The following is a 24,923-nucleotide window of genomic DNA, read 5'->3' as shown; positions in this document are numbered from 1 at the left end:
ACTCCATAGAAATGCTTGAGATCCCCTGCAAAGTTACAGAACTGCGGTAACAGTTGCTCTAAATTCAGAATCCCCGTCTCTAGCAGCTAGCCTCTTTTGACCATCTCCACCTGAAGGTGGCGGATCCGTTCCCGCAACAGGCCGCCGGGTGGCAGCGCTGCCGCGCACTGGTCCCTCCTTCTAACGGGGAAGCATTAACAAGCCGGCATTAACAAGCAACACTGTGACTGGTACACTTGGAGCTGATTTGGAAAATCTGAAACTTATTTTTGACAAGTGAACCTAGTAATGTCAAGGATTAAATTGAATCTAGCAGAGGAAAACTTCCCAACTCTGAAGACTTCCAAATTTCTATTTCATATTGTTTCCTCTAATGAAAGCTATTCTGCTATCACTTCACACACGGAAGTAGGTAATTACAGAACCTTGATTTCAGAAGATTTTCAATACAACGAATACTCTGCATTACACACATATAAATATACAAATATATACTCTTCACCAAAAACTGATGTGTCTTCATAATCCTAAAATCAACTCAACTTTATTTCACTCTTCAGTCTGGGTGGTAGGTCCTTAAATGGCTACACTGCAGCCAAAACATTTGTTTCTGGGTTCCCAAGTGAAGCACAACAAATGGATCTTCCAAGAGAAAATACAGGAGTAGTGGAAAGGCAGTTCAGCACAGGCTCTACTCCCTACAGACAGCATAGGTGGGACAGTGCCAAATCTGGAGGACTGTCCTGCACAGAGAACCAGTTCCACCACAACCACTGTGTCCTCGTGCCCCATTTCAGCCCTCCTCAGTGTGCCACACACAGTTACCTGCTCATAGAATCACAAACTGGTTTGGGTTTTAAGGGACTTTAAAGAAAAGTTCCGACCCCCTGCCATGGGCAGGGGCACCTGCCACTAGATGAGGTTGCTCCAAGTGCCATCCAGCCTGGCCTTGAACACTGCCAGGGATGGGGCAGGCACAGCTTCTCTGGGCATCCTGTTCCGTACGTTTCCTATCTCTGTTTCACTTGGGGTCAGTAGTCTGCTCACACACCAAGGTACCACAGTTTACTGGTGTGGACTATCCCTTCAGTACCAAACAATATTGCTTCAAATAAAAAACACTATCTTTAAAGCATTTGTAAGACAAGAGCCAGTGACCAGAATACTGCTGCAGTAGCAACAACAGCAACACGTTGCTGTGAATCCTAACTGAGGATTGCTGTGCCAGACCCAGCGCTGACCACTTGGTTTGGTGAGGAAGCACACATGGAGCAGCAAAGCCAGCGATCCAGGTATGTGTAGGAAGCTGAAGAGGTCTGTGAGGAAGTACCCTCCCAGCAACGCAAGCTATGTGCCGTAAGTGTTCACACCATCCAATCTGCCAACTGGATCTGATTTCCTGCCTGTTTGCTGGCAAAGATGCCACCTCAGACAATGCGGCTGTGACCAAGCAACTATGAGTGGGCCAGCAGCCGTGAAGGCAGGGGTTCCCGGGGCGGCCCACAGCCAAGAGCACAACAGGACACTCCCCGCCTGCTGCGCGGCACCCGCAGCGCCCTACCGAGCGCGGCCTTGCTGCGCTGGGCCTGGGGCGGGAGGCAGCACCATCACCGCACCATCACCACACCAAGCAAGCACGGACCCGTAGCACCGACTACCCGAGCAGGCCGCAGCGGCGCAGGCCGTAACCGCTCCGCCCCACTAGCTCCATCGCCTCGCCCGGTGCCACAGCCCCCAAGGATCTCCGGGGGCGGCAGACGAAAGCGGAAGTGCGCTGCTAGCGCAGCCCCCTTTCTCCCCTCCCGCCGCCGTGACTTCCGGCGGCCGCTCTAGCCGGCGCCGCGTCTATGCCCGCGGCGCTGGGGGATGTTTATTGTCGCGGGGAGTCGGCCCAGGATCCGGACCGCCGCCGGGCGCCAGCGGCGGGGCGCCTAGCAGCAGCCGGCACCCCGCTCCGCCCAGACCCGACCGCCAACCGCCTGCCCGCACGGTAAAGACGACGGGCCCCTCTCCTCCTAGCCACCGCCTCGAGGGGCCGTGGGTCGGCGTGCCTGGCCGTCCGTGCCCGGGGGAGGGGATGCGACGGTCTCTCTCGTACTCCCCCTCATTCCCGGCTGAGGTGAAGGGGGCGGCGTGGGCCTCCCCCGCTCCCCGCTTCGGCGCCCGGCCCCGACGGCTCCTCCCGGCGCGGTACCGTGGTTCCCCCCTGAGGTGGGCGGGCGGACGCTGTGTCAGGGAGGGGAAGGAGTTAAAACGTTCTCCAGGGAAAACGGCCCGTTCCCCTGCAACCGACGGGGCTTCCCCGGAGGTCACCAGCTGCCCTGTGCCCGAGTTTCCGAAGCAGCGTGCCAGGCCCTGGGGCCTTTGTAACGGCACCGCGGCCGGCGCAGCTCCGGATAGCGAAGCGCAGAGGAATCGCCCGGCGCTGCTAGGCGGCGGAGAGCGGCGTGGCTAGGCCGCCTGGTGCCGCCGCTTTGTTTCCGCTGCGCTGGCCAGAGAAGTTTTGGGTTGGGGGTGGAGGAGAGAAAAATGATTGTTAGCCTGAGTCGTGACGCTGGTACATGCAGGGCTTGCAGTGAGGTGCCCAGCAATGTGAATTGGAAGCGTACATCTGTTTCCTCAGTCTGGATGCGTGGATGGTAAAGGTTGGCCTGGGAGAGGGATGAGAGGCTTACCTGCTGTGTTAAAATACTTCGTAGCGGCAAAATAGATTTTTATTTTTCTTACAATGTCTTATCAAATTGGGGTGGCCATTTATCCTCTCGGTTCAAACTTTCATCATGATCATGACAATTTTCTGTGTGTCATACCGATCTAATGGAATGCTCTTAATGCTTGGCATTCAACTATTATTGAATGTGGTAAGGGAAAGGTGACACAAAATTCGAGTCAAGTGGATCTTGCTTTGAATATGAGCGGACCTTTTTGATGAGACAGGTTTGAGAAAAATGGACAGTTACGAATGTTATGAACACACTTCCTGGTCTTGTTCTATGAACTGTTTGGCTTTATTCCTGCAACTGGGTTTGTGTTGCAAGACCCCCAGATCTACGTGGATGCAAGTAGGCTTAGCCAGGAGAATTTTTGCAGTGGGATTGGGCATTTGTGCCCTACATGCTTATATCATAGCTGGTGTCATCATTCTATGCATTGGTCTAATTGGATAAATCCCTACTTTGATGCTGGTTGTATGCGTATTTGGAAATTTTCGCCCTCTCCAAAATATATTTGTTTCATTCTGTAGGAAATAATCATGACTGCAAATCCTGAAAAGTGAGATGGCCTTTTGCTTCAGGGAGAATTTAACTTGCCATTAGAGACAACAGAAAAATAAAAGCATGCCTCACTAGCTAAGTGGCTGTAAGAGAGTTGTTTGGACTAGAGTATTTTCTGTACAGACAGTATTATCTGTGTTGTTCTTGGCTGGTCTGCCACTGTGGCTGTATCAAATCTAGGAATTCAAGCAGATTTCAGAGGTCTGTCACCTTGAGCATTTGATACAGACCTGTTTCCTGAGGGACTGAATACAAAAATGCATCTTCAGTGGAATGATGTAATTGATTCTCCTCATTCCTGATGGGCTTTTTGTGTGTTCACTGTTCTGGTGTGGAAACTTCAAATGGAGGTTCTTGCTAACATCTTAAGAATGTTTTTTCAAGCATTAGTTTGATGAATGCCTACTGGCACAGTAGTGATAGGTGTCTTTTCAGCTGGACTGTTGGAACTGTTTGTGGGATTGCTCAGTTGCTGAACTGCTTTGGAGCAGGGTTAAAAATAACCAGTAGAAGTTGCTTATACTTAGGCTGCTGATTTAAAAGATGTTTATTAAACCATTCTGACAGTAAAGTAACCATTGTTAGTTACCCCCCATCTACCTTCATGGCTCAGAGTTTCTTGGATCAAAGGTAGCCAAGAGCTTAAAATAATACTTTGTTTATATACTCCATCCCAAGTGCCTTTCCTCTCTTTGATGATGATGGTGTGGTTGGTTTGGTTTGGAACATTTTGAAGGCAGCACTGGCTTTTTCTAGATTGCAAGATTTCAGTGCAGGGTGTTTGTCTTCATGTGTGTTTATATAATATCTAAAATAGTATGGCCATGGTCCTTACAGGGGATGTATGGGTAGTGCTTTGTTTAAGAACTTGAGTGTTCATTCCTCCCCCTGTTTATTATTCTGGGAAGTTTCTCTAGTTTCTGTGTAGAATGTGTTACTTTACAGTGTCAAGTATCCTTGAGTTAGCTTTTGTTGTTGTTTTTATTTTCGTGTTCATGCTTTACCCATCTACATTTTTATTTTTTTCCCTTCCTCATTTTTTTTTTTTTCATTAGGATAATATTCCAGATGTATCCCCATAGTCTATGTTGAAGGGAAAGAACAGCCTTTTTAAATGTCCAATAATAAAAACTTCTGCAGAGATGTATTAAAGCTTTTTTTTTTCTCTGTTGGGGTACATTGTGTTAGGCTAGAGCAAGAGAACTCAAAATCAAAGTTGGCTAGTTTCTTGTGCTGGAGAAAGCACGGTGAAGTACATAATTTAATACAAATTCTGTACATACAGAGAAGTAAATGATGTTGTTTTCAAGGCTGTTATTAAATTAGCATTAAATGACAAAACATAATTTTACAAATGAAATTTAAGCTGACAGAAGTCTAAGGTTCAGATGAGCGAACCTTTGGGTGAAATTAGTCAAGAAAGCCTAAGCTCAATAAAATCAACTTAGGTGTTTGCAAATCCAGAACAGGAAAGAACCAGATGTTTGGTTTCTTCTCTGGCACTCTGCTCTGCAAGTGTAACTGCATGAATATGGAATAGTAACAGGCTGATATGTAACACTGTTGCTTGATCTCAAAATGTATTTGTAAAAGCATGAAAGCATTATTTTCCCCATTTTGCAGATAAGAGACAGAAATGCAGGTTTTGGGAAATAACATGACGGGTCAGGGCTACACAGCAGGGATACAGTAGTGTGTATCAGTAGCAGAGAAGATGAGAAAACCGGGGAAGAGGAGGATCAGAATATTGTTTAGGACTCCTGTGTTCCACCTAGCCATGCTGCTGCAGATATGTATAAAGAATAACTTTTTTTTTAAGATAACATTGTTACACATTTTTATAAACATGTTCTTCAGAAGTTATATAGTGCATGTATTACTATTTTCAGAAAAGGTTTAGCTTGTTTCAGCTCACATGGCTCCTATTAATTTGGGTTTCTATGAGACTTCCCAAAGAAAGGCAGCAGGCTGCCTCTTCTCTAGAGTCTTTTCTTTGTTGTCAGTACAATGTGAGACATTAAAATGAATGCTTAAGGCAGAGGTTGTAGTAGGTTATGCTCATTCACTGCTTGGACAGAAGTATCCAAGTCTAGAAGCATTTTGGTTTACCTGATATTTCTCAGACATGGAAGAGGTTAGCATTGTATTTGTATACTAAATGGGAATGCGTGTATTCAGAATTGTTGACACAGTTTCAGATTCTTAAAGAACAGGGGCAAGAGTAAATAAGAGTTTCCTTAATACAAATGAGGAAAACCTGGTAATTAATATTTGAATAGTTCGATATTTGAGGGAAAAGCTTAACAAAGGAATACTTCTGTTAGATCAAGTACTGTTAAAGTAGAATAAAGGCAGTTTTCAGTATTTTTACATTTTGTTCAGATACTGCTTCTGTAACAAATTATATTCCTTTTAATTGAATGTCACAAAACATGTCTAGAATATTAGCTACAGCTCAAATTAAATTTCAAATTAAAAAGCTTTTCTATAAATACCTGTTGTCTTGAACTTTCAGAACATGGCTAATGAAAATGGGAGCGCATTAATGTGTAATTTGTCTCCCATTAAAATCTGTGCAAGTAGATTGGATGTCTAACCAAGCTACACCATAATGCTGAAAACATCCTTACTGACAGATCCACAGCATCTTAATATTCTTTTCTCCTGTAGATCCCCCTTTAATGATAGGTCTTTTCCTTTTAAATTGTAATTTACCTTCCTTTCAACCATTTTTCCTTTGTTCTGATTGAACATGTGACTTTTCTCCCCCGATCTGTTTAAGACAAGCCATCAGATTTTTATGGGGGGCATTATCATACAGTATTATGGCTTGCTTAGAGGTTATCAGCCTTTCAAGGATGTTATGCATGATGATGGTATTCTTTCAGAATGTAGAGGCTGAGGGTGCCAATAGAAACTTGCTGATAATTGGGAGACACTGCTGACTGGAGTTATCTTGTTTTCTTACATCGCAGTTATTCCTGGGTTCCAGTAAGTGAACTTGGCAAGAGCCAGGATTAAAGCCAGTGTGAATCCAAATGCCTCTCTGAAGATGCCATGGGTTCCAGCTCCTTGCTCTGTGCTGGCCCTGCCTGTGTGTCATTCGAAATCTGCGCATGTGCTATCTTTGGATCTGGTGCCATAAATTACTAACCCAATCTGTAGTAGTCCGTCAAAACCAGATGGAATAAGTATTTTCTAACTTTGAGGATTCATATAATTTTTTCATTTTCTTAAAGAGGGATCTGGGAATATTAATTAGTTACTGTTTGTTCTCTTGACTGCTTCCCCCCCCACCTCAGCCCCACACATAGCCTTTGGTTTTTCTGTTTTTCTCTTGCTGTTTCTTCATTTCTTTTCTGGTGTCACCCATCTTGCCTTTACTTCTGTTGGACAAGCTGACAAGTACAGAATAATTCTTTCAGCTGGGAGCAAGCTGCCCAGTAGAAGCAGCCACCAACACAGCAGTTGACCCAGTATATTATGCACATCTACCCTGTGGTTTACTACTTCTGTATTGTCAGTGAGTTGTAGTCAAAGATGTACCTTGAATGAGTTCTTGATTAGAGACTATGGCATGATGTTTAGGAAGTCATAGTCAGATGAAAGTGCTGTTAATAACGCTAATTTTTTATCTTGAATATTTCTAATATAGAACATAAGGCCAAAACATTCGAAGTGATGTAAGTGCATTATTACAGTCTGATATGGTTGTGCTTTAAACCCAGACAGCAACTAAGCACCTACACAGCTGCTCACTTACATCCCCTGTACAGTTACATACATTGTTCTTGATGCACAGTCTCCTGCTTCATCCACAGCAATAACCATGTAAAGCATTTCGTATATCTGACTATTTTTGTTTTATTTTCCTCTTTGTTTTCTGTTGTGTTCATTTTGGATTGGGCCAAACCAGCTCAGGTCAGAGATGGAGCAGGTCAAAGCTCCTGTGCTGGTCACTAGCAGGATTGCACCTGTGAATAGCCACTGCAGTGTAGCCTGGGCAACACAGAGAGACGTGGGTTCCTTATATTGTCCTGGGTTCAGCTGTAACAGTAATTTTTCTCCTTCTTAGTAGCTGGTGCAGTGCTGTTTTTCAGCTTTAGTCTGAGAACAATGCTGATAACACACCGATATTTTAGTTGTTGCTAAGTAGCGCTTACCCTGATCAAGGACTTCTCAGTCTCTCATGCTCTGCCTGTGAGGAGGGACACAAGAAACTGGGAGGAAGCAGAGATAGGACACCTGACCCAAAATAGCCAAAGGGCTGCTCCCTACCACAGCATGTCATGCCCAGTATATAAACTGGGGGAGTCACCTGGAAGGCCCACATTGCTGCTCAGGTCGGGCTGAGTATCTGTCGGCGGGTGGTAAGCAATTGTATTGTGCATCACTTGTGTGTGTGTGTGTTGTTTTTTTTTATTCCCTTCTCTTTTTAGTTTTATATTCTCTCCTCTTGTTATTTCCCTGATTATTATTATTAGCAGTAATAGTAGTAGTAGTTTTGTATTGCGCTTTGGTTATTTGACTGCTCTTATCTCAGCCTGTGGGGTTTACATTCTTTTGATTCTCCTCCCCATCCTGCCTGGAGAGAGAGTGGAACAAAGAAGCGAGTGAGCAAGTGATTGTGTGGTTGAGTTACCGGCTGGGCTTCAACCACAACTAAAATTTTAGATTAATGGATCAAGATAATATTGTCTCTGTCTCTTAGACTATGCTCTACCTTCAGCTACTTCTCCTGGAGTAAAACTAAGATTTTTACGTTCTTCTGCAAAGAAAAAACCCTTAATGAGCTACAGGATTTTGATACAAGTCCTTTTCACTGTATACGAATGTTCTTGTTCTTTTCCTCTCTCCTTCCCCCAAATACTTCACCTGAGATTTGAGAGGTCTGCTGTCTGGGCTTTGGTATACTTGCAGAAGAGATGTTTGGCAGTCTGGAGCTGGGCTTACCTGTAGCCAAACTCTCTGCTTTATGATCCTTCTCCCTCAGTTGAAGTGCTTGTTACGAGTGTCACTTTCAGTGTGCACTGGGAGACTGGATGCTTCCTGTGTGTGCACTGGGTGGCCATCCTGTGCCTTCACAGCTACTCATCCTTTTCCTTGGAACACTCGATTTTACTCGGCACATGAAGTACTTTCATTCTGCATGGTTCCTGTGGGCAGTGCAGGAGGGGCTGAGAGGCTACTGAGACTCAACCCACGCTGTTGCTGCTACCAGGATGTTTTGTACAGTTCCCATTATGCTGTTATGTTGGGAGAGCTAGGCTGAGTGCTGGATGAAGATGGGAAAGCTGTAGTAGCAGGCTGTCTACAGGCTGCAGTTTGTGTAAGCTGTGTTAGTTCAGAGTTATTAAGCAGGCTTATCCATTCCAACACAAACGTCAAGCTGTTGAGAATTTCCAACTTCAGCAGTCAGAGAAGTGCATTTTCCTGAGGTGTCTATTGACATCCTCAAATGAGCTGAGGAAAGATTATCCACTGGAGCTATGGAGAAAGTTTCAGTAATCTTTACTGTGTCCTAATATAGTTGGTAAAAGTTGTAACGTAATTAAGTGGCAAGTTTAAATATATTTATATATATATATATATATACACACACTTTATTTCTGTTGAGTCTGGCAACTTGGCTTCAAACCTCCAAAGTAACCTTCTGTTTTCTAGCATACAGGATGCACACACTCCGCCTCCCCACACACAGTTAACTTAAATGAATCAGAGTGTAATCACGTTAGTCACTTCTGCTTCTTGTCTCATTTATGGGACAGGTGTATGCAATAGCATTTATAGGCAGTTTTTTATCGATACGCTTTAATTTTATCATTTTTGTTTCTCAGGATGTGATCTTCATGGTGAGCTGGTGGGAAAACTGAGTTGTAAATCACCCCAATGGATGCGGACAGTGATGTTGCACTGGACATTTTAATCACAAATGTAGTGTGTGTTTTTAGAACAAGATGTCATTTAAACTTGAGGAAGATCGCATTAGAGGGAGCAAATGTGATATACAAGCGTGATGTTGGGGTAAGAGGTTCAGCATAGCTCTGTTATCTTTTTTTTAGGAATGTTTCTTAAGCTAAATGTTCTTGTGTCTGGTATGTGTATGATGGATAGAATAGAATAGATAGAATATGGATAGCATAATTTTATTTCTTGGTAGGCATTTAGCCTATCAAACACTAAAAGGGGAGTGGGTAAATATTGTCTCAGAAGACTGAAACTAGTGAGGTGAATACTTGGTGCAAGGTATATGATGAGCCCTCTTGCACTTCAGGGTTCCAAAATTGCCTCCCAAAATTTGGTGTCTTTGTCAAGAAGATATATCCTGATAAGGAGTCAGCAAGTGGGAGTCACTGTAATAAGGAAGAAAAAAAAGCACAATGCTTGTGGGTTTCTGCTTTTTATTCAGAAGAAAATGCTTTCATTTAATCTGTTTTGTGAATACAGAATGACTGGCTGAGATATTCCACATTTACTTTGCTCTTCTCGGGAGCAGGGTTATTTTTAATTACTGAAAGAGGTGAAGGAACAGTTCAAGGCTATCAAAAATAAAGGAAGTATTATTAGTGTAACTGTTGATTTTTCTAACAGTTGATAAAATTTGTTTCTCAATTTGAATTGATCTACCACTAATTCAAAAATCTTCCACTTCTATTTTTCTTTTTAGAAGGTATTGATGAAGCTTAGAAAACCTAGGATTACGGCCACGATTTGGTCCTCAGGAAAAGTTATTTGCACAGGAGCCACAAGGTGAGTCGATGAAGATTCTTTAGCTTAAAAATTCTTGTGCATTTTAAAATACTGTTGTAATGAAGACGGCAGCAAGAGGCAGTACTTGACACTGTTAAGATTCACTCACGCTGGATCTTGTGTTGATCCTTGCCAAGATACATATCTGGAAGGAAGTTTTCTATGTGAGTGTCTGCCTCAGACTGAGTTGGAATTTTAAGCAACATCATTTCAGCCTTCTGGGAGAGCAGCAGGCAAAATACTTTATGAAGAAGATCCTAGAGATCTCATTTGAGAACTCTTCAAGCTATGTTTTAAGCCAGGACTTGAAACTTGGGAAAGGATGACCTTCTTTGAGGGGTATCTCTTATTCTTTTATGAAACCCCACCAAAATTTAATCAAATTATGTATACAGTGTTGGCAGAGTGGAAAGAAGCAAAAGCAGACTCTCAGTTCAGATATATCTGAGACTTGTTAAACTCATAACAGCTGAATTACTTGTAAGATATGTATGCATTGTGGAGTAAGGATAAGGTACAATAGTTCATTTTGTAGTCTCAATAGCTGTTGTGGTATGTGGGCACACAAATATATACTCTATTTCTGTTAATTCTAGATTCTTTTCTTTCTCCTTTATAGTGAAGAAGAAGCTAAATTTGGTGCCAGACGATTAGCTCGTAGTCTACAGAAACTAGGTTTTCAGGTAAATCTAATGAAAAAGGACTTGCATGACTCATGCAATGCTGGTAGTTCATTTTTTAGAAAGAAACAAAAATGAGGGAGCATTATGATTTAGCAGTGAGCGTGTTTTCACTCAGATGCCCCTTTTGTGTTGGCATGTATTTTCCAGATGCCGGTTAAAGAGAAGCTGTTTTATTTTGTGGATCTGAGTTTTGTTTGGCAGCTCATAGTAGTGCTTCTTCACTAGCTAATGAACAACAAAATTTGTTTAATGAACGAACCACCCACAGATATTTCTTGGATAGCGTTACAATATCTTGAAAGATTTATTTGGAAGGAATGACAAAGGGTATAAGCCTAACTGTCGTTTAATTTTTACCTTGTTTCTGGTGGAATAGCAGATACATGTCCATCTTGTTAAGGGGAAGTTTGAGCCTCTTTTATTAAAGAGGAGGGGTGAAAAAACACTTCTGCGCTGTGAGGTTGCACAGGAGGAAATAAGCCAAATAAAACATTTAGGACAGGCCCCCTCCCCACCCCCCACCCTCTTTTTTTTTTCTCCTGGGTTTGGGTTAACATTACCAGTCAAAAACACCACTTACATTTCATAGTAAAGGTTGAAAAAAAAGCATTGTGAGTGACTTAAAATGATACAATTTAGTATTCTAAAACTTCCTGGTAGTCAGTTGTGGTGTTTACCTGCAGTTTCAGTTTACAGGCAGACAAATACACACAGTGGCTGTCCTTTGGCAGGGAGAGGCTCCCTTTGATTGTAGTGCATAAAAGCAGTTGTGACAGGCTATCCAGGTAACACTGCATCAGACCCAAGGAGAAGTTAGACACACTACACTAGTGTTATGAATGTACATGTTAGGCCCAGCCTCTAAAAGTTTGACTGAAACAGTGAGGTGAACTGTGCTTCAAGGATGCACGCACCAAGTTTTATTAAAAAGTAAGCAGTTTAAGTGAAATATATTTTGAAGATTAAATTAATAGTTGACCTTTTATATTGGTAGCATCCTTCTAAAAAGTTTTGACTGAGGAACAGTCATTTTAAGTTTAGGCAATCTCAGGACATGAACAAAAGTGTTTTTCAGTGATACTGCCAACAGTGACTTCTCAGCCGGGCGTTTGTTTTTTTAGGAATTGTCTGCTGGCTGTTTTGTTGTCATCTAAAATGGCTGTGGTAAAGAGTAACTGAAAGCCAGTAGTTTGAGCAGGGTTTCAGAAAGTAACAGCAGAAAAACAGCCTGCCAAACTGGCTACTGGAGGTTTGAAACAAAATAATTTTCACCTTTTTACTTATTCTTAGCTGAAGCAGAAAGTAAGTGATTTGAGTCCATTAAGTACTGTTTATATCCCTATAAGAAATGCATCAATCACAAGGTTTTAATTTTGAAGTCTCATAAATATATTCTAATTACTAATCCTGTAACCTTTTTTTTTTGTGACCCATTCATCTGTCTCACTGAAAACTGAATTTCTAATGTGGTTTTTTTCTTCCCTTTTGAAAAGGTAATTTTCACAGATTTTAAAGTTGTGAATGTTTTAGCGGTGTGCAACATGCCCTTTGAGATCAGATTGCCAGAATTTACGAAGAATAACAGACCTCATGCGAGGTACAGTAGGATTTTTAGGAACAATAGTCTTGGTGTACTACTTAAGCTTTTATTTTTCAGCTCTAGATCTCTCTTTTTTACTTTTTATTTTGTTTTCTAGTTATGAACCAGAACTTCATCCTGCCGTGTGTTACAGAATAAAAACTCTCAGAGCTACTTTACAGATTTTTTCCACAGGCAGTATCACAGTTACAGGTATTTTGATGTCAAAAATAATTATTTACCTTGTTGGGAATATTTAACTTCAGGCCCAGTAGGTTTAGAAAAGGAAGACATTTAAGAGAGTCAAAAAATACATTGAAGGGATTTTGTTCCCCAGTGCTAGCATCTGGTTTGGTTTTGAGTGGAAGTGCCAGAGGAGTTGTGGAGAAAGCGTTATTGCTGGTAGGCTGAAAAATTGCTTTGAATGTACGTTGTCTGGTCTTTATAAAACCAAAAGTGACATAGGATTTGAGAATGCAGGTATTTGTTTAAATATTTGAATTTTCTTCCTTGTTTTCATAGTGCTGTAAACTACACTGCATGTAGCATTAACATCCCTTTCATAAATAGATGTTTCCAAGCTGGAAATTTATGAAAACGTGTAGGATACCTAGTATAGTCTGAAGTGAGGTAAAAAATCCCTGAGTTCACAGTCAGAAAGTATGTGAGAAATTGCTGTTTTAATTTATCTGCATCGCCAAACTTCTGTCCAGGATGAATTTCTTCTGGCATGTTACTGCTTGCTTATTTGCAGTCTTAGTTATTCATTGTGTAAAATGGTCTAGTGCCTTTAGAAAGCATCACTACTTCATTCTTCCTTTTCTTTACCCAGATGCTCGTAGATGATGTTAGTTAACTTTCATATGCTTCATCCTGAGACAGTAAGCATTCCCTGGCTTGCAGGTTTTGTCTGAGGTCAATGGTGGAGCTATTAGCAAAATCCGGGCTTGAAAGCAATAGTTTACAGTTTTCAACTATAAAGTAACCTTGCTTGAAACATCCTTGGGCTAAACCCAGTATTATTTAGCAGTAGCTTATGGTGGTAGGTTTTTAAAAGAAGAGATAAAGGTGGCTAGGCTTTGAGTAATACAGATTCCTAGAAGATTAGCAGAAGTAAAAGTATTTTTTACCTCTGCTAATCAGCTTCTGCCGCCTTTTCTAGGCTGACTGTAAATTGAAAAGCACACAAGTTGTTATGAAATTAAATGGCAGTATTACTTATTTGTAGTCTAACCATTGACCAGTGTAGAACATCTTGCAGATTTCCATTTTCTTGTGAATGAAAGTGATCAGAGGAGCACCTTCTTAAGTTGGGAGAAATGGGGGAGAAATTATTTCTGTCTACAGTATAAAGTTGTGATAGCCAAAAATACTGTTATTTTCAAGATACTGTTATTAACTTCTAGTTCCCTGATTTTTCTCTTCCTACTGCCTTCTCTTTTTTAATGTCTCAGGGCCAAATGTAAAGGCTGTTGCCAGTGCTGTGGAACAGATTTACCCATTCGTGTTTGAAAGCAGGAAATAAGTTTTATAACTTACCACTTGATGGTTAGGTTCCCTAACCAAGCACCTTTAAAGACTGCTGCACATTGGACTAAAAGCAAAATGGAAAACTGGACCAACCATAGCAGAAGAATACAGACTCTTTTACTTGCTTGTGGCCACAGTATAAACTCCAGTTCCTTTGGATTTTACTCTTAACAGTGCTGTATTGTAAAAACGGAAGTTTACAAGATATGAAATTGCTGCTTTTAAAAAGACATTCTATTTATTTTTGCAGTAATTTCTGTGTATTCATAAGCAAAGCTGTCACGATGTGCACTACCTTTAAAACTTTTTTTTTGTTTAGTTTGAGCTTGTGTTTTATTTGTGAATAGTCTTTTACATTTTTGTATGCTGAATATTGGGCACCAAAGAAGCTGTAAAAGTTATCTTTTTCACCTGATGAATGTGCACAAATAAAGGTTTGGAAAATATTTCTCTTCATAGCTGTTCTGTTATATTCCTTTCCCTTTTTCTATTACAGTTAAAATTGTATAGTTGCAAGTTAATTTGAAACAATGTAAGAATAGTCTTTTGCTAATACCTTCTGTTTCTATTTGTAGTATGTGTAAAACTTTGTGCGTGGGTTAGACTGAAATCTATAGTAGTTACGTATGTTTATCCGAGGATGAAATTTGGTTTGTTCCCAGTTCTCTTAACTACATGCCAGACATCAAGTACTTTTCTTGCTATTACATGAAGAGAAGACATTTCTAAATATAAAGATCTACAGCGAGTGTTTTCCTATAGATAAGGAAATCTTGTCAACTAAAGAAGCTTCTGTAGAAAAAACAACTGCCCTGTCTACCTACTGGATGCAGAATGAAGAGTTACTGTGTGAGCTTCGGTTTTCAGGAAAGTGGTGGTGTGCTTCAGCATGAGAAGATGGTGTGGTCATGCTAATCCAGCCCCAGCCTATTGCTGAGTGATTAACACAGACCTTTTCTACACACTTCTTACTGTATAGTATTTTCATGACAGAAGCTGCCAACAAGCAATGAAGCTTGATTCTGGCATGTGTTGTTCTTGGTATTAATCTTGGACTTGGAAGCCAGTAGATGTTTTTCTCAGTAAGTGCACATTTGAAGCAGAAGAGGTGAATGCTTAAAAGTAACTGCAAATGCTACTTTTAAAAAAGATACAATAAATATGTATAAATGTATGTATGTCTTTTTTCCCTATCTCATTGAAGAGAAATGTAATGCTACTATCGTGTGCTACAGGTAACACGCAGTCTTAGTGGGTACTAAAAACAGTAAACCATGAGCTCTTACTGTACCAGAAGTCACAGCTGCGAAAGAAAGATGGAAGAAAATCATTAAGAAGCAAAGGCCTAGGATAATGTATTTCATCTGCTTAAGGGGATAGTATAGAAGTTGGGGTGTCTGTAGTGACTTCATGCAGAAATTATGGAAAGGAAAAAGGGGTATGGGAAATGCTCAGCCAAACCCCTCGAACATAAAGAAGCAACAATTTGCCATAAGCCTTAAGTGGTATATTCATAAAAGCCCTTTTAAGCTCAGTGTAAGTAGGAAAGAAAGGACTTATAACCATAAAATTACTAAGTTGAGTTTGATGGTCACAGAATTTGTGGTAAACAGTGGGGAAAAGGATGCTTGCTGTATGCAAGTTTTCCAGTCTGTGTAGAAGGTAATGTGGACCTCAGCACTCCTGACGCTAATGATGATTTTGTGAAAAGTCAGAGCAACAGACAAACCACCATTAGGGAACACTAGTGTATTATTATTGCAGTTTAAAAAGGAAAAAGCAGAAGGTATTTGAACAGTGAACAAAATTGAAATGGGTTTCCCAGGAAAAAAAATGTAGTCCTAAATGGACAAATGAGGAATTGGCCATTATAACAATAGTTGGTTTAGATTAGGCTTGCCTCTTTTTTTTCTTTTGGGTCAAATTACAAAGCACTTGAGTGCCACCAGTGACATTCTGGAGCTTTTATGAAGCGTGTCTCCTAAATTTATCTGGAGAAAGTGTTTTTTTGTTAGCACCATCATGTAGCAGGAAATCTGCCTGCTAGAACAAAAATGAAAGATAATAGCAAGCTGTTATGTATTAAAATGGGAACTGTTTCTTTTGAAATGCTGCTCAGATCCATGCTAGCAGTTTGAGGCCTTTGTAGCAATCCATAAGGGGGCCAGAAAGCGCACTACTAAACTTGCAGGGTAGTATTGAGAAAGAGAATAATAGCAAATAAAAGATTCCTTGAAATGTGTGCTTACTTATCCTAGCTCCAAGGGAGCCTCATACAGTTTGTGACAAGTAGGCAGCATATGCTTACGCTTGGCAATATTGTTTTATTTCCCATTCCTGCTCTAAAGCAGTAGGTCCCTGGCTCAGTCTGGAATAACCCTTGCTGCTGCATGTTTCTACACGCATGTGAATACACACCCACCCCTTCCCGGTCTTTGTAAGTTACTCTTTGTTTCCTTCACTCTGTTGTGGTGCCTCCACCTAGGCTGTTGCTACTAAGTCCTGCAGCCGCGGTGTGGACCCCAGATGGGACAGCATGCCCTAGCATGCTAGGTTCTCACCTCCCGTGTGTGGAGCTGTGCTTTGGATTAAACTTACCTGTCATTCAGTCAGTTCTTCCTCAATGGCCAGGTTTTCTAGAGCACTGCTCATCTCTCCCTGAAATCTTCAGGTGGATTCCATGCAAAACTCTGCATGATGCTCAGCTATAGCGCTAACAGCACCATAAAAACTGTTTCGTATTCCTTAGAGAGCAGGGTTGGTTCTATTTATACAGCCAGTTGAGGGCTCCTTTTTGGAGTGGAATGATAACTCTGACTCATTGCTAGCTTGTGGGTTGTCATAGCCACTAGATCTTTCCCTGCGCTTTCTAGCACCATTTTATCATTCTCTGACTTGCAATTAGCATTACCCGAGAAATTTGCACTTAGGCTGTCAGCCTTATTCAGATCCTTCTCACAGATTTGCAAAGCTCTGACTTCCAACCCAGTCTCTCCTAGTTTAACATTGCCTGCAAATTTAATAAGCATATTCTGTTCTGTAATCCAGTCTGCTAATGAAGATACGGAGTAGTTTTAGATCTGAGAGATTTTTTTGTGGAGTGCTTCAGAAATATGGGGTTATGTTTTTCAAGACACGTCCCTTTTTTCCCTTGTATTTTCAGAGGTGATGAGGTTGTCACTGCCATGTCCTCTGATGTGAAGGCTTTGTTATAAAAGAAATTAGGGCTGCATTTATAGGGCTATATAGGACTACATTTAAGACTATAGTTTATAATGATTTTAAAAGCCCTTGGCTACAGCATCATCATCTGTTGGAGATACCTGAAGCTGTTAGGGTCACTGCAGTTAGACCGGTGTTGGCACTATTATAGAATCATCGAATGCCTTCTTCAGAAAATTATGCGTTTACTTATTTGTGTCTGCACTTAATCAGTGTGCATGTGGGAAGCTTAGAAGAGCTCACAATTACCCCCAAACCTGTAAGGTAGGGAGACAATTTCTATGATATTTTCTGAGGTAAATTTACTTCTGTAAGAACACTCACAAAATGTATTACAGCAGAGGCTGGTTTGAGAAGCTGTAATGGTGAGAAAGATATTATAGAAGCCCCTTTCACTAAATGTGGTGTAATAGAAATTGTTAAGCTGGTATGGGCTTAGATCACATGTGCAGGTCTGCTACCTAGAGGCAGTTATCAGAAAACGTTACCAGCCAGAGCAAATGGGGTTGCTACTGGAAACACAGGTAATCCACTACCTGGTAAAGTCACAGATCAGGAAATGGATTCATTTCCTGCAATACAGTCTTACTAAAAATGCAATATGTTACTCAATTTAATCTTAGGCACTTGTCAGTATAAAAATGATGTACATGATCATTCTACGTGCGTTCAGAACTGATAGTGGAACTTGTAGGTTTTATAAAAAGAAAATATCACTGTCGGTCTAAGAAAAAAGCTTTACAGTACTAGCAGGTACAGCCTGCAGCCCTTTGCTGATACTTGAGAAGTTCTTCTGCATCTTTTGCTTTTCTTCAGCAAGAGCTTGCCAAGCTTCCAGGCTTGACACATACTCTTTAGGCAACACGTGGTACCAACCATGTTTCCCATTTTTCATTATTCTTTCAATATCAGTAATCGAATGTGTTGCTTTCTGTAGCAAGAAGGCATTAATATCTTTCAAAAACTATTCTTTTAGTATGCTTGAGCATACTATGGTTAAAAAAAAACATAAATTCAGGCTGTTTATGACAATATGCACCGATACCAGAAGTGCAAAGATCAGGATGCTGAACTAAGCATTAACAAACAAACAAACCTCCCACCAAATCTTGTAGGTTTTGGCCACGTTCTGGTTCTTTAATTCCTCACACCTCCAAGTGCAAAAATTTAAGGTAAAAAATTCAACCTCATGACGCATCTATGCTTAAAGCCTTCATCTGCCCGTTTCCCTTCCATCATCAGTCAGTCTCTGACTTCACCTCTCCTTGCCATTTCATGTACCCTCCTCATCCATGGCTTCTCTCCCACTGCTTCAACCACAGCTCTCCAGCTCTCCCTGTTTCACACTGCTGTGAAACTTTTATGTGGCTGAGCTCTAGTACGTTTTGCATCTTTTTTTGTGACTATTTGCAGAAGTTACAGGAACACTCTTTACCTTTGCCGATTCCTACTGCTGCAGTGCAGAGTAAACTCTTACTGCTGAGGTCAGAAGACTCCGCTATGGGCTCTCCTCCATGCAGCGCAGTGGGACCTCTTCTCCTAGTGAGACCACAAGAGGGACCTCCTCTTGTGGTCACTATTGAAACTGTAGTCCTCAAACAAAATTCTAAGCAGGTCTTCAACTTTTATTGGTAAATTCAGATTAACAGGAGCCAAAATTTTCCATGTTTGTGGAGAAGGTGGAAGCAGCTGAGATACAGGGTGGAATTTTAGCTTGGGACAAGTTCCCCGTAGGGAACGAGAGCAAAGGACTCTCAAGCTTACTGCTTCTGATGGGGCCTTTGGTCTGTCACCTACATCTCGGGTACACAGCACCACTGTCTGTCCACATATCCTGGGTGTGCTCAGTCTCATGTTCCTTATAGATTATGTCAGAATTGCTCACATGGACTCTTATGAGAAGATTGGACTCTTATGATGTGATTTTACTTTATTTTTAGTAGGTTGTATATGCCAAAACCTGCATCTTTCTGAGCCTTATGCTTTCTACCATAAGCACCCCTGAAAGCATCTTGGTCTCATGGCACCTGTGATCTTGTGAGGACTGCTGGCTCTAGGATCAGGACAAAAAAGATAAGGCAGCCATAAGCTGATCAGCTAGCCAGTGGGCTACCCATTCAGAGTTTCACTTGGTTTAAATGACATGGGATCTGCACAGTTAAAAATCCTGTGTTGTGATGACTACTTACCTGACCTTTGTACTGAAATCCAACAGGGTCTTGATATTAGTTCCTTTAAAGTTTACAATGCAGGAAAGTTGTGGTACAGATTTGGCCTGTAGGTTCCCACTCTGAGGTAGCTAAATTTCCAGTCTTCTTGCAAATCATGTCCTTGGCTTCAATAGTTTCTTTTCAGGTTTCAGACACATGCTCACTGTATAAATAGACATGTGCCCTTAAATTTACAATGTCAGTATCCAAAAGTGTGACCATGTGAGAATCTGATCAGAACTGATCTACCGTGCTCGGAAGTAAAACTTTACCTGGATCAGTAAGTCACTGTTCTTTCAGTGCAGGACACAGTCAGATGGTTCTAATGCTGTGAGACAGCAAATAAGATGGGATCATGTGCTTAGGTCAGAGCAGCATACGCACCCCAGCTGACAGTGTCAGTCTTGCTTCCTCAGTTAAATGCTGGCAAAAATGTCAGTGCGTGGCTGCTTAGACAAGCGGCATGCTTTTAACGCATGTTTTTTTAATTCAAAGAACCATTTATTTATCTGATAATAAAGCTTTATCTTCTGATCATTCTAACAAAATCTGTTAACCTAAGGAAAAAAAAAAAAAAAGACCTACATTTTTTTAATGGGACCCATATAGATAACCCTTTGTAGAATTTTGTTGAGTAGTTCAGGACACACTTGGTGAGAAATAACCAAGAATTTGACATCATTTATGATTTGCAGTGATTACGGTTTCCAGACTCCCTTTGTGCTGTCTTGTACCGCACAAATCTTGCTTTCAGAATCCAAAAGTCAAAGTCTAGTGTGCCCCATGTTGAGAAATGAAATCATTTTGACAGGAACTCTGGTACCTCCAGCTTCCAACTTTCCTGGGACAGGGAAGCCAAAGAAATCCTACTTTCTGTGAGGCTGTCCTCCATCTAGAGTAATTTATTCTGCAAATATCCCCCCATTAAACTATTTTATTGTTTTCTGAGCAGTATTTCCTGGGTCACTGAATCCTGTCCCTCCTGGGAAACTGTAGGGAAAGTTCCTCTTGTAAGCTGAGCATGCTGTGTGATATAAATAAGTTCTGATGAACAAGATCCCTTTTCAAGTTTTCTTATGCAAAAGCTTAAATTAATTCGTAAGCAGTTCATACCCAGTAGTCCTGCGCCACCCTTAACATTCCATAGTTGTCTATTTTTGTTCCATAGTGTTGTCTTCTCTAACATGACACAGTTGTTAACCCTTCTCAGTCCCGTGTTTGCTAGGCTAAACAGACCTGTCTTTGATGGGCTCCTCCTGTGAGATTCCTTCCTTCACCTTAGTACCCCAGTAATTCTTTGCACCTCTTCCAGGCTGAACTCCTGTTGAATAACTACAGCTAGAAATGTGCACATTATTACAATTTACATTCATCTCCTATAGGTAAGAGGTGAGTAACCTGAGGGAAGGTGAGGGATGGTGGTGTAAAGCAGACAGAGCCTAGATTTCTGGTAAGTTACAAACTACAACAATCTTTAACGTTGGCTGTAAACTGCCACTGAAAGAAGCTCTACTAAAAAGTGAAAGAGATAATATCATGTGTATAATAAAGATACCATGTGTCCCATCAGTGTGGGCATCACTGTGGGGTGTTTTTATCAGTCATTTGGTAAAGGCTGCTTTGATTGCCCTGGGTCTAGTAGAGCTGCTCTTTCTCTCTTGCGGCAAGTTCCACCGGCACCAGTTTCTCTCTGCGCTGGCTCATCCAGCACCACAGGGTCTTCACGTATTTCCTTGAGAAGGAGAAAAACACGCCAAGGTTTGCTATCAAATACAGCTGACATGCTCTCCCTGCATTGCCCTGTCAAGCCTGGGTGTGGGGATGAACTGGGGGATGCTGCTGCCTGGCCAGTACAAGCATGTCACACACCAAAGAGGCCTGACTCTCACCCCAAGGCATCAGCCTTGCAAAAATTCTGCCCACTGAACTGTTTCCCCTATCATTTCTTTATCCTTTTAATCATTATGCTGGTAAATCTGTTGTCAGTCTAAAAAAGCAAATGGCTGCTGTAAAGCTCTCTTTGAACAGATCAGGAGAGTGCCACATTTAAAAAAAAACAGGGCTGCTTACTTTTTCTATAATTTTTTATAGCCAAAACCAACAGAAAAGAATGAGGGAAGCAGCAAATTGATAGCAAAAATCGCCACTCAATTTACGGAGAATGACATCTACATTTGGAGATTGTAAGGAAATAGCATGTGTATCAGCAAACCATTTAATTCTGTTCTTTAAATTGATGTGCTCTTTTTGTTGAACGCATATAATTCCAAGGGCCAATCTACTTCTAAGGGATGAGAAAAGACTGATAGGGTCAGAATAGGTCATATTATAGGAGTGGGAACATGGCATTCATGTCACCAACACTCTCTTCTCATTGCTATTCTCTTTTTACATGGTGATGTGGGGACACAAAACTCATACTGGAAGAAGCTTTTATTTTACGAGCTCATAGAGTCTACAGAGCCACAGGACTCAGTAAATGCGCAAGAAATGCCATCTAGAAGAGCTATCAAAACTCACATGGAGCCTTGAAGTATTTGAGGTAGTGTCTCGCTCCTGCCCTTTTTCTGCCTGCAAGCTGAGACCCACAGCCCTAAATGTGAGGTCACAGTTGCCCTTCTCTCTACAAATGCCAGTAAGCAAAAGTGCTGGGGAGCCAGGCCTGGCTGCAGGTGTTCCTCACAAGGGTGCTGGATAGAAACCACCACCCTTTTAGGGCCAGTCCCTCAGCAGCAACTAAATGTTTGCTTGGCTGCTACGATCAACACATGCAAACTCAAGCCTTGAGAAAACCTGCTTTCTACAGGAAAAAAACACGCAGTTTCCTTTTTCATTAGCATGTAGCATTGGAAGGCTTTGTCCCTCTGGCACCTGGCGGATGCAATCACAGTGTTAGTACTTACTGTTCAGCTAGTTCCATGGATATTTGCTCCAAAGAGCATCCTTTCGTCTCTGGTATAAAGACAGCCACAAAAGCCAGGGATGCTAGGCTCATGATTGTGTAAATAAAGCACACCCAGGACAAACCAATGAGCTCTGCGAAGAAAGAAAACATGTCTTTTGTTTTAAATTTTCAAATATTACTATTTATTTCTGTTGTATTTTATAGGATACAGCTGCTAATGCACAGGAGAATTTAGAAAGAAGCTGGCCTCTTATCCTTAGCTCACTGATTTGTGCCTGGCCGTAATTTGAAAAAGAAGAGTGCTTTTGCTTTTTCTAATACTTCTTATGGAAGAAAATTGATGGTTCCTGTTAATCCGTATTAACAGGAACCTATTAATTTGTTTTGCTTGCAGTCATTCTGGAACACGTAATTGCTTGTAGTTACACTTTCATAAATCCAGATTAAAGACATTTAAGCCAATAGAGTTACTGCAGTTTTACATTAATTGCAACTGAGACCAGAATAACAGCTAGGCGAACATTAACAAGTCAAGCACCATGATAGGAGGGGACTTTCAGGTGAAACAGTTGATGCTGAGTGGCTGAAGTCTACACTATCTACTTTGGGGGATATTTCCTTAGGATTAGCTCCAATCTGGTCCAAGGACTGAGCAAGTATTGGCAGCTGGAGTGCATCTGCTGTGCATTTTCTGGTTTGATTTTGTCCAAAAGCTTGTGTAATTCAGTAGTGCAGTTCTGTGCTGCAAACCAAAATGCAGTGAGGGGAGGATGGGCAACTGTGTTATTTGCTTCTGGAGAGGACCCTTGATCTAACTAAAGTGCTAATATGGACATAATGAGTTTGACCTGGCATATTTTTCCCAGTGTCAACCAAGATAGTACTCAGGGGTTTTTTTTACACATTTTAGTCACAGATCGTGCTTATTTTCAAATCCATCTCAAAATGCATCTAACAGGATGAAAAACACCTCGACTTCTTGCGGGTCGATTGCCTGCGAGTAATGTAGAGTTAAAGGAAACCTGGAATTTCTGTTCCCTTATAAATTTAGATTTTCAGCATGCATTTTCTTCAAAATAAGACTGAAACCTAAAATTTACAAAACTTCTTCCAAAATAAAATCGGAAAAAAAAAATTCAATCAATTCACTTCAACATCAACATTTTAACCCTTCCCCTTGTTTATCATCACTTTATAAGTTGTTATATGGTAGTCTATTTTCTTGCATTAAAACATGAAATAATTTTCCCTTACAAAGACAACTTTTTCAGATGGAAATTTTCTCAAAGCCAGGCCATTAGTGTGAAAAGGAATGGTTTCAATGGGATTGTCTTTAAACATATTTGATCAGAAAAGCTGTGATCTGATCTAGATCAGAACTTCCATTGACTTCAGAAGATGTATGACTAAATCATACATTTTCAACCTACTACTAAGTCAAGGGTATTTTTAAGAGCTGGGGTTTACAGCCTGTGGAGTAGATATGCAAGGTGCTCTGATGGCTAGCACCATGAGGCTTCGAAGGGTGTGCTAGAAACAGTGACATTACACTAACAAACTGCATGGAATCTGAATCTGTTTCCTGAGGTACCACAACTGCAATTTTAGCAATGATGTTTATATAGGAAACATTCATTTTGCTCACTAGGAGAATATCAACTTGGAAGAACACAGAGAAATCTTACCAGTTACAGTCAAAAATGTCAAGGAGATGAGGAGATTTATACCCCAGTTCATGCTAGATGTCAAAGCCATGGCCCGTCCTCTGATGCCACCAGGGAAAATTTCACTCAGGACCAGCCAGGCCACTGAAACAGAAGGAACAAAACATCAAACAAACAAACAAACTAACTAACAAACGAAAATATGTTGTCTTCAAAGGGATGGCTTTCCTTGCTGTACATTTAGGTAATCCATTCACTATGAGGGTGGTGAGGCACTAGAACAGGTTGCATAGAGAAATTGTGGCTGACCCATCCCTGGCAGTTCAAGGCCAGGCTGGATGAAGCTTTGAGCAACCTGGTCTAGTGGAAGTTGTCCCTGCCCATGGCAGGGGGTGTTGGAACTGGATGAGCTTTAAGATCCTTTCCAATTGAAACCATTCTATGGTTCTATGATTCTATGATTCAGGTGAGGCCACCTGAAAGAACAAGGTGATTTTCCAGGGCGAGCAGCAGGTGGCACAGGGGCAGCACCAGCACACACAGAACCGGGGAAGTGAGCTCTGACTGCACAGCTGTGTGGGAAAAGGAGCTGTCACTAAATAATTCTCAAGTGACATAATGCTAATGGAAGTGGGGCAGCAAACCAAAGTAATCTTCAGCCTCAGAACAGCACTGTGTGTTTATGCCACCTTATAAATCAACCGGCCACACTGGAGCAGGTTTGGTATTCCAGCTCTCTGCTCCATATAAATGACATTCCTGTGATATAAATGAAGAGACAGGGTCTGATTTTTGGCTCCTTCATATCACACCACACCATAGCACAGGTGATCTAAATGCTGGTGTTGCCAGCCCACAAAAACAAATACAGACATGAAGAGCTGTCTTTGTAACCACCTAGATAGCAAGAGAAAAAAATGACACCACATTTCTGTAATACTCCTTGTTATTAGAAAAGAAAATAAACCAAAATAGAACAAAACTAGGAAGAAACTTCCATCATCTTTTTGTTCATGAGCAAGATGCATTCGCAAGAGGAAGCTTCTTGGAGAGATTGTGGGTTAGAAGATGACCAGCAAAAGAGCAGAGAGGTACGTGTGGATGA

General features: G+C 41.3%; 2 protein-coding genes across 5 annotated transcripts in view; one reads left to right on the top strand and one right to left on the bottom strand.

Annotated features, from left to right (window-relative positions):
* Nucleotides 1-1,782: 1,782 nt before the first annotated feature.
* On the top strand, nt 1,783-14,991 carry TBPL1 (TATA-box binding protein like 1). Of its 2 annotated transcripts, none has more exons than XM_065680834.1 (7): nt 1,783-1,990; nt 9,113-9,299; nt 9,943-10,025; nt 10,645-10,708; nt 12,202-12,305; nt 12,406-12,500; nt 13,742-14,991. In XM_065680834.1, exons 2-7 carry the CDS (start codon nt 9,165-9,167, stop codon nt 13,810-13,812), a joined length of 552 nt encoding a protein of 183 aa, XP_065536906.1. In that variant the 5' UTR covers nt 1,783-1,990; nt 9,113-9,164; the 3' UTR covers nt 13,813-14,991. The 2 variants fall into 2 exon arrangements, with proteins under 2 accessions (XP_065536906.1, XP_065536907.1); XM_065680835.1 differs by lacking the exon at nt 1,783-1,990 and adding an exon at nt 2,378-2,639.
* Nucleotides 14,992-18,643: 3,652 nt separating this feature from the next.
* The window catches only part of SLC2A12 (solute carrier family 2 member 12), a 32,305-nt gene continuing 26,025 nt past the window's right edge, over nt 18,644-24,923 (bottom strand). For 2 of the 3 annotated variants that reach the window (XM_065680830.1, XM_065680831.1), the window contains exons 3-5: nt 23,840-23,962; nt 22,153-22,285; nt 18,644-20,981 (exon numbers count right to left, since the gene is read on the bottom strand). In XM_065680830.1, the coding sequence (XP_065536902.1) occupies nt 20,885-20,981; nt 22,153-22,285; nt 23,840-23,962 (353 nt within the window). In that variant the 3' untranslated portion in view covers nt 18,644-20,884. Of the gene's footprint in view, nt 20,982-22,152; nt 22,286-23,839; nt 23,963-24,923 lie in introns of those variants that run through there. The other variant, XM_065680832.1, reaches the window with a different exon arrangement.

The sequence above is a fragment of the Lathamus discolor genome, chromosome 5 (assembly GCF_037157495.1).
Source record: "Lathamus discolor isolate bLatDis1 chromosome 5, bLatDis1.hap1, whole genome shotgun sequence".
Lineage (NCBI taxonomy): Eukaryota > Metazoa > Chordata > Aves > Psittaciformes > Psittacidae > Lathamus > Lathamus discolor.
Note: the sequence above shows the minus strand (reverse complement) of the source record. Positions and strands in the feature narration are given on the sequence as shown.